General features: G+C 36.6%; 1 protein-coding gene across 1 annotated transcript; it reads left to right on the top strand.

Annotated features, from left to right (window-relative positions):
- Positions 1-4,509: 4,509 nt before the first annotated feature.
- On the top strand, positions 4,510-9,748 carry cd28 (CD28 molecule). The gene is made up of 5 exons (XM_032566782.1): positions 4,510-4,699; positions 6,390-6,637; positions 7,574-7,730; positions 7,810-7,970; positions 9,029-9,748. Exons 1-5 carry the CDS (start codon positions 4,627-4,629, stop codon positions 9,131-9,133), a joined length of 744 nt encoding a protein of 247 aa, XP_032422673.1. The 5' UTR covers positions 4,510-4,626; the 3' UTR covers positions 9,134-9,748.
- The last annotated feature ends 155 nt before the right edge of the window (positions 9,749-9,903 follow it).

Below are 9,903 nucleotides of genomic sequence, written 5' to 3'. Positions count from 1 at the left end.
CGTATAGGGTTAGGGTAAACCATCATCTGGGTGGACTAAAGGAAAGTGGATTTAAACTAATATCAGAAGTATAATCATATGAAAGGCTTCAGATGTAAATAGGTAATGTTACATCTCAAGCATCAAGAGATGCAGTTCATCTCTAGGTTTCTGTTGTGTACTAGTGGGTATCAAAAAATACCCACTAACATCTATTATTCTTGTTTGATTTTAAGAGATTTGTTTAAAAAAAATCATAAAAAGTACAATGTTGAGGCTTGATTTAATTATTCCTGGTGAACCCATTTGTTTAAATATGGAACAATCCCATATAGAGAGACCCAAACTGTGACTTTTTATGTCTGTAAAAGAAAAACATGTTCTCAAATAAAATCAAACCAAGAAATTTATATCAAAGTCTGGCACCATTGGCACCATTTATTAAACTAACTGGCACCAAACTAAATATTTAGATATTTTGTTGAATTAAATATTTACTTTACAACTGTGATATTTCGAAATTAATAAATAGCATTGGTGAAAATACAACTTAGAAAATGAACCCCTAACCCTAACCTACATTTTTTGCTGTTGATTTTTTTCTACATAACTTTATAAATGGCACCCCAAGCATATTCACTTTTTCTAATATAGTTCATCAGTCTAGTTGCGGTGCAGCTGAAGGGCACCTCACAGCCTCCTCTGGTTGTGGCTCTACATTAAAGATACCAAATATCCCAAAACTCTGAGACAGTGTTTCCTCAGGAAGGCGAGAAGAAAGATCTGCAAATAAATTGTAAGTTGTATTAGATCTGGAACATGACTATAAATCAGAACACATGGAAGATTTTATACATTTCACAACCTAAAGCCTGTACTGCAAGTAAACAACCCAAACACTGAAACAGTGTTTCCACTAGACACCAGCGGTTATAGTTTAGGTGTACACCATCAGCAAGGGCAGATGTTTTTTAAAAACCAGGATAAATTCTACTCAGACAAAAACATCATTGTTTACAGTGAACCAAAAACTCCAAATTCAGCTTCTTAGAAAACAAACAAAAAAATATCAAGACAGAAATGTTGGCCTACTGAAAGTTCCATGTACCATGCAGTATGCACAGTATGCACTCAGGGCTTAGTCAGCACTGCTTTGGCATGAAATACTGCATCAGTGCTGCGCGGCATGCAGGTGATCACCCAGCTGAGGTTTTCAGGAAACCTGGAACGTTGGCTTTGGCGTCACATCTTCCTCTGGATATCTGCCCACAGATGGTCTGTGGGGTTGGGGTCAGATCAGTGAGGGGAATCCAGCAGTGTAACACCCTGGTGATTAAAGCAGGTATTGTTGTGCTTGTCAGTGTAGGCAGGTGCCACATCCTGCTGCATAACTAAATCAGCATTTCCATATAGCTCGTCAGGTTTCCTGGTAGGTGCCCTAATAAAACATAGTGAACCATCAGCAGCTTAGCATCTCAAATCATCTCTGACTGTGGAAATTTTACTTTTCATAGAAATATCATCTGAAAAGATGACTTAGAGCCTCTCAGCAACAGTTGAGTTTTTTTTCTCTTGGGTCCAGAAGTGGCTCAGCAGAATGTGACACTAGCTGCATTTCCATTACAAATGTGTAACTGATATTCCACTAATGTCAAAAAAAACAAAATTTTGCAATTGCAGTGTTTCCATTAAATGAGAAGTACAGTTCAACTCAAACATGAAATGGTTTGTTCACTTGATATGTTATTAAAAACATGTGCCATCATCCTCCTACCACTTCCTGTCGTCGTCTTCTTCGTGTTTTTGCCAGTAGTAACATGTGGTTGTTGATCACACGACTTGTGTGATGCAAAAAATTCCATTGCAGTCTTGTGAAATGCACAAATTTTGATACAAACGAAAATCCACCTCATCCTAATGCTAAAACATAGGAGAAACTTCAGTTTGTTTTTTTTTCAAAATTGTCGTGTTTCCAATAAGCAAATTTATTTTTGCAATTAGAATTTGCATAATTTTATAGTGAATGGATAGTGTAGTGCATGTCCTAGTTAAGGCTGTGTGAAGACTCTTGAATCCTCTCCCTCTTTGGGTTTCTGTTGCTTCTGCACATTTTCTACCACATTTTCTTTCTTTTACTCAACTTTTCATGTCTATGTTTGCACCAGGTGAACAACCTCATTAAGGAGGAAAAGCAACAGGAAATAAACAGCAATAAATAACTTCAACTCACTACTTCTGTGTGTAAAGATTCTACATATCTACATGTCACCTTCCTAAAATAATGGCCACAGTCATTTTTTGCCAGAAGTGATATTTGTTGCCCAAAACATCTTTTGGAAAGAAAGAGGTGGAGATTATTTATTTATTTATTTAGCCAAAATTACTTCTGGCAGAAAATGACTTTGGCCATTGTTTTAGGAAGATGACCAGATGGTTATACTGAGCTGAGTCTGCTACAGGAAGTTTACTCATACAGTTACATTCTTCTGCTGCTCACCATTTATGCTCTCTCTGCAGATATTGCTGCCGTTAGCTCTGTCTTCTCTCTGTGTCAATGTCTCTTTAGAAGTTAATCCTGACTGGAGTTTCTGTTTAACAATGTCACCTTCTAGAAAGAAACCAGTCAGGCAGAAACTATTGTTGCCAATCGATTCTGCAGATTATACTTGCTTGTGTTTTACCACGTCTTCTGTTATCAATCAATCAATCAATCAATCAATCAATCAATCAATCAATCAATCAATCAATCAATCAATCAATCAATCAATCAATCAATCAATCAGCTTTATTGTCAATTCCTCTTACATGTCCAGACATACAAGGGAATCGAAATGACGTTTCTCACTATCCCACAGTGATACAAGACAGGGCGTTACTAACATTGAGTAACAATAGAAGACACAGTCTAACTAAAATTATCCTAAACAATTAATAAATAGATGTACAATAACTAGACATATAGCGTAAAAAGTTTTACAACTGTTAGATGTAGCCAGTAACACAGCTGCTGTTGTTGTTAAGTCTCAGAATTCTTCTTTTTAGTATAGAAAGTATTCCTGTTGAGTTGGTTCTTCCCACTATCGCCACATGCTAGCTTAAGAGCAAGAATTACAGCAAAGTTACCCAATCCAATTGACTTTCCTTCAACACATAAATAACGTTTTACCAACTGCGATCATAAACCGAATTAGACCGCACTATATCAAAATAAGGATTAATTATCAATGTATGTTTATCAATTTGAATTGTATTAAACTGATTCAGTTCTATGTTTCAGAATATGAATCGGTCCTGTTAGTTGCCTAGAGATGACATCTGTTGAGAATTGGCAAGATAAATGCTGAAGATGTCAATATTTTTCTTAATTAATATGTTTCTTATATTTCTGTTGTCAAACTCACACCAGATGTTGTTAAAAAACAAGTAATATACATATATCTGCTGGAATCAAACAAGATTTTCTATTCTGTCTAATGATGTTCTGCTATAAAATGTGTCCCAGGCTCAGTTTTCCTGCAGATATTACAATGATTTTATTTTGCCTGTTGTTAAGTAGAACAGTTATTGAAGGAGCTCATCTTCAGAAAATGCAAGATCTCAGCGAAACAATAGCCCTCTGTCCAATATGTTTTTGAAATTTCAAGTTACTTTTTAAGTTTTCACTGTACATTCCACTCAGCATAAAATATGAAGTATTCATCTCAAGCAAGCAGAAAAGACTGGCTTCAAATCTGTAACTGTTGGAACTATCGGCTGCAAAAGCTACTGAGAAAACCAAATATAAAGGTAAAAATTAAAATAAGAAGACCCATATTTAGACAGAGGCACACCCACTTTAAGTAATGAAAACATACTACTGAAAACTGCTTGCTTTAACTTTTTTTTTTTTTTTTTTTGCTTTTTGCTTAAGGAAAATTCAGAAGCCACAAAATTTCTAAGTATTCAGCCGATAAAAGTTTCCACATGATCATGTGACTTGTGTTCATTGGTTTCCACTCAACAGCCATGTCTCAAAAGTTCTGAATTTGGTTCAAAATGTGTGTCACAAACTTTGAGTTGTGTTTTAGGAAGTTGCAAACATAAAACTTGAACAGGGATTAAAGAAGCAGCAAATGATGAGTGTGAGCCGTGCAGAGTGTGCAGGAGACGATCAGAAGTTATGGTGCAGAAGCGCTGAATATAAGTTTCACACTCATCTTGATTTGCATGTTTCCCGTACAAACAGAAGGCAGTGTGGTGAAACACTCGTTAATTTTGCACTTTGAGAAATTTTATATTCAACTCTATATTTTCCTGTCTTTATCTTCTTGTATTTTCAGAGCTTTTTTAAACAGCATATTTTTCAAAAATCTGATTGCCTACTGACACTAACCGCTTCATGAAAATCACAGAAATTTGTTCTTGTCTGCGTTCCTGTAGAACCACAGCCACTAAAAGTTGTCTGACTTTACTGGCAAATCGCTGTCGTCATTTCCTGTGCTGCCACACAGTTTCCATGACAGCTGAGAAAGACTATAAAGGTGAATTCATCTGGTTTAGATGTATTTTCATGAAATTTGGTCGTCAGGTTAGCCAGGGAGTGGGCCCACCACGCTTTTCTTATTGTTGACTTAAAGATTTCTGCGACGTTTTGTGAAACCCTGTAGGATGTTCCTGACTCATAGTATGATGGGATGGAGTGTGTTGGCAGTGCTCAGCATCAGTGTGCCTGTGTGGAGCTGTGAGTATAACCCAGTTTTAACCGATAGAGTGATAGATTGAGAAAACACTTTAATATTTGAATGTTTCTGTACAGAGAGGAGACTTGTTCAGATCTGGAAAGAAACAGCTAAAACAATAACTGCAGTAATTCTACTGTAACTAATATTAAACCTTTACCAGATAGTATATTACAACAATATTTTCAAAAGGAGAATATATGTAACTTTTATCAACACTATTCTGGTATATAACAGTCTAATTTTGAACATGTTGCTAATGTCTAGGTTAATGCAGATCCATTTAAAACATAAACAAAAACAGTGGGGAAACAAATGAGACCTTTATGTTAAACTCAGGAAAAAGTGGAAAGAAAAAAAGACTTAATGTGAAATACAAGTTATAGAAATACAAGTTATAGAAATTGTAATTGAAATACAAGTTTATATATATATATATGCTCTATATATAAAAGAGCAAATATATGCTCTTTTATATATAGATATAACTCTTTTACACTTATCCTAAATTTGTACCATAAACATACAAATTTAAATTTCTGGTATGACAATAAAAAAAATCCTTGAATCCTTGAATTTTTCATCAAATTTAATGTCCCTAGAGAACAGCATACTCTTCTTTTGGCTGACTGTATTTCAATACAGCACATAATGTTTATTTCTTTAAAACTTCGTAAAACAAGTAATAAAGAAAATCAGGGTTTTTTTTTTAAACAACATGCAAGTTTGATGAACTATGGTTCAGACAGGCTATCTGAAGGTAAGTGAAGTTATGAAGACATACAGAAGACTGTTTTAATTAGTAATTTCTTACTAATTAAGAAATTGAAGTCTAACATCAAACTAAGTCTAAGTACTAGTATTAAGAACAACACATTGTGTTCAGATGGTGAGATAAATATTACACTCACTGGTTTGTCGCTGGTTGATGAATTTAACCTGATTAATATCAGCCAGAATAATTCTGAGATTCAGGTGAAGCAAAAAATACTGAAGACTAATTTCTCTGTATTAGATTACAGTGTATAACTGAGTGGGAGTTCACTGCATGACTGTTCAATGCTGATAAATACGTATGAATAGTTCAGTTATGAGAAAAGCTAGAATGTAACCCAGATATTTTTTGAGTTTCATCAGACTTATATCTTGTTCATATGTGACCTCTGCGAATATAACTTGACTAGCTTTTCCCACAGACTTGGACTAGAAGGAAACTATCCGTCTGTGTCTCTAAATCTGAGAGTTGCTGTGAGGTTTATGAAAGTAATTAGTCACCCAACACAGTTAATCAAAAAGGGTTTATTTCCTCTAAAGTTTCATATCAAACTGTTTCAGTATTTCTCTGCTGCAATGTCTTGGAACCAAACTGAACTTTGAAGCAGTTGATGTGTTTTGATCATCTGGTTTCCAAAGGTTGATAGTTTTCTCTTTTTTTCAATTAAAATCCTTCTATATTCAAGAATTTTTTATTTATTTTTTTTGCTACTTCTGAATCATTAGGAATGAAAACCACCGTGTCAAACTGAAGTTTCAAATGTGTTTGGAGCTGATTTGGAGGATTTTGTGTTAGTTTGGTAATAAAGCCGAGCTGTGCTGAGTACCTGCAGGTGAAGTTAGAGTCTTACAGCTGTTCACCTGTAACAACCCAAAATGTTGTTACTTCATTTCGTTTTTACCTTTTCTTTGTGCCAGCTGTGAAGGTGACGCAACCCTACAGAGTAGTGAGCACCAACGGAACGGCACAGATCCACTGCATCATCCACTCCAGAACCGCCGCCTCCCACCTTCGACCCGGCCAGCGTCTGGAGAATCTCTTCTCCAACCAGGAAGACCTGCAGGTGGCTCTGCTTAGAGGTCTCCATGGCAACCAGAAAATCTGCTCCTCCACCCTCAACACCTCAGAGCATGAGAAGGAGATGCAGCAGGAGAAAGACGGAGATGTAAGGTTGCTGATAGAGGGCGCTGTAATTCAGGTTCTTACTGTTTGGTGTGAATGTTGAGCTTCATGATCTGATGCTGCTGTCAATGAGGAGGTGAAGCATTTTAAAATGAAAGAAGGCTCGATCAGTGTGCTGCATGATGTTTTATGTTCAACAAACTGAAATGATCCTATTGTAAAATTAACTTGACCCTAAGACTGCAGTATGTACTTTTTATACAAAACATGTTTTTTACATATTTGTTAAAATTATTACTAAGTCATGACAGTATACTTTTCCTCTGGCTTCTCCCAGTACTAACTGCAGAAATACACCACTCAGTAATAAACAACCAGTCACAGCCAGGAGGAGGGTCTTAGCGCTGTCAATCACTCTCAGGCTCAGCCCCTCCCCCTTGCTCTTTGCTAAGCTACAGCCTGCCACACAGCCTGCCACTGGCCACTGATGACAGAGGATAAATGATTTTTCTGGAACGGTAAGTTGTTTCTCCTCCAACAACTTAAAGGAGTTGTTAGAGTCCTTGGTATCAGCACCAAGGAAGTGCTGGGTACCAAGGATACCTCAGCACTCAGTACACACGCTTGATTAACAGTGCTAAACTCCTCCTCCTGGCTCTGATTGGTTGTTTCTGGGTGGCACATTCCTGCCGATCTTCAGTTGGCAATAATAGCTCAGAAGATCGATCTTTTCACAGATTATTTGTCTCATACCATTCTGTCACAACATGATGGCTGTTTTAAAACATATGGAAAAAACATATATATTTTTTAAAAGTTACATGCTGCTGCTGGAAGTTTGCCCTGGGCAAAATCAGTTTAATAAAAGCAATCATGAAAAAAGTTAAACCAAAATGTTGGTAAAAATCAGACTTTGGGTCAAATAAACATGTGAAAGTGCAGGAAGGTTTGGTGAATCCTTGTTTAATGTCTGTTTCAGGGACAGTGTGCGATTCAGATGAAAGATGGCGCTGTGGTGGTGACACTATCCGGACTGAAAGCCACACACACAGATATCTATCGCTGCGCCATCCAGGTCTTCTACCCACCACCCTACCAACAGCTCACAGGCAACGGCACACTCCTTCATGTCCTGGGTAGGTCACCTCAAAGTCAGCTTCACCTGCTGACTGAAAGGCTTCCCTTCAGCCCTTCACCCTGTTGTTTCATCCACAGAGGATTCCCCCTGCCCTGTCCGGGGGCCCCAGAGACAGCAGAGTGAGGAGGAGGAGGGGGAAGAAGAGGAGAGTAATGAGACAAAACCAGCAGTCAGCGTTACTGTGGTAGTTCTTGTGATAGCCATCATCTGTGTCCTCATCATCATCATCACTTTTCAGGTAGGAGCATAGAGAGTTTTCCCACCTGTTCAGAACTTCTTCACTTACAGCAGGGTTAGAGAAAACAACCGTCCAAAAGCAGCTACAGCTGAGACTCTGTCAGAAAATGTTTACAACTGCCTAGTTCAACACAAAATACACATTAATATGCATTAATATGCACTGTGGGAAGCATCTTAGCTCAACAACAACAGTTGAAATATAATCTTCATTATTTCTGCTATGACTGATGGTTCAGCCAATTAGCACCAAGAAAACTCATCAGCCATCTTGGATTGGCTGCTTTGCCAACACCAGCCAATAATGAGTCTAGTATCACTGTGACTGGGTATTTCAGCTTTCTAAGCTACACTTTTTTTATACATATTTCAGATATGCTCTACAAATAATTCAGAGTTATGTTCCATGAAAATATCCACAAATACTGAACCATGTTCTTTATTTTATTACTGCACATTTTGTTGTGAAATGTGTTTATTCTGCTTTGCTGGTGTCCAAATGTAACTTACTGACTCAACTCTTAAAGCAGAGGCATAAATACAACCCCAAAAACAAAAAAATTAAATAAATAAATAATGGACAATCTCAGACTTTGCAAAATTTCTGATTTTGTGTTTGTGTTTTATTGTTTTTTAAATTTTATGTTCCATTTCTGAGTTTCTGAACACATCTTAACCAATTCGAATTACAAAAGATTTTTCTACCATCTACATACAGTATATTGGTAATGTAACTATTTTGACTAAACGTTTATTGATGTGGCTCTCTTTCAGAGAACTAAACCTGACTAAAATGAATTCATCTGATCTGCTGTACAGGACAGACTGTAGCTTTCATAACAAACTACAGAAGTGAGACTGCAGATTAGAATATAAAAGCTGACTCTGTTCCTTAGGGCATTTCTACTGAAAACATTTCAAGCCAAAGTGGAACAATGAAAACTGTAAAGTACTGAAATAAAACCCAACAAAACAAAAGCATAACAAAAAAATCTGCTTCCATAAAAAGGCAGTGTTCCTATGGAGACGTCTGGATAATATCTGTGCTTTGATCTGCAGACTCTCCAGTGTGAGCGAGGCAGAAGGGAACCTATCAGGATGCCGCCGAATATCTTGCTTCACAAAGTGGATGCTGTACCATTTTCATGTGGAACCATGGCATAGAAATGTCCCAAATGATAGCGATTATTTCTCTGTCTGTGCTTTTGTACTTCTCCAGTGCAAAACTAATGTTTACATTCTTGTAAACACACACATTGTGTTAAAGCTGTGGCTTTGATTCAGTTAAGTTTATTTGACTTGAGCTGCTGAAGCACCTGTATTGAGGTGAGAAGGCTAGTACCGCTAGTACTGTGTACAAAACTGCTGATGTGAGTAAAACCTCTTTGTTTAAGCTGCTTAGTTGCAACGTTCAGCATCATTGTGGCTTTCACCTTTTTATTGTGTTTTGTTTTTACATGTTGTTACATATTGAATTAAAATAGAGTTCTGTGTCACGTAGCAAAATGTTTTGAACGCTCATTTTCTAAATGTAGTTGGAGGGGATTGCTTTACACTGAGCCAAAATGAATCCGGTTTGCAATGTTGTTACACATGTTACCTTTCCTATGTCCTTTGTTAAACTGTATATACAATGAATTTACTGAATGTTGTTAATTTTCCATTGGCAAAGCTGCATTTATATAGTTTTGCTGAGTAACACTGTCATAAAAAATTGTCATAAAACCTGATTTTTAGACAATGTTTCCCAACAATCAAACAATCAAGCACAAAACTATTTTAATTGGTATAAGTAATAAAGCTCTTGTTAAATCTGAAATTAACTGGTTGTTAATTTCAGATTTATAACTTGATAACTTCTAAAATCACAAACACAAATATAGTTATTTGTGATTTTATATATGACTGTCTGATAAACTAAAATAGGCTAAGAG

Source organism: Xiphophorus hellerii, chromosome 7 (assembly GCF_003331165.1).
Source record: "Xiphophorus hellerii strain 12219 chromosome 7, Xiphophorus_hellerii-4.1, whole genome shotgun sequence".
Classification (NCBI taxonomy): domain Eukaryota; kingdom Metazoa; phylum Chordata; class Actinopteri; order Cyprinodontiformes; family Poeciliidae; genus Xiphophorus; species Xiphophorus hellerii.
Note: the sequence above shows the minus strand (reverse complement) of the source record. Positions and strands in the feature narration are given on the sequence as shown.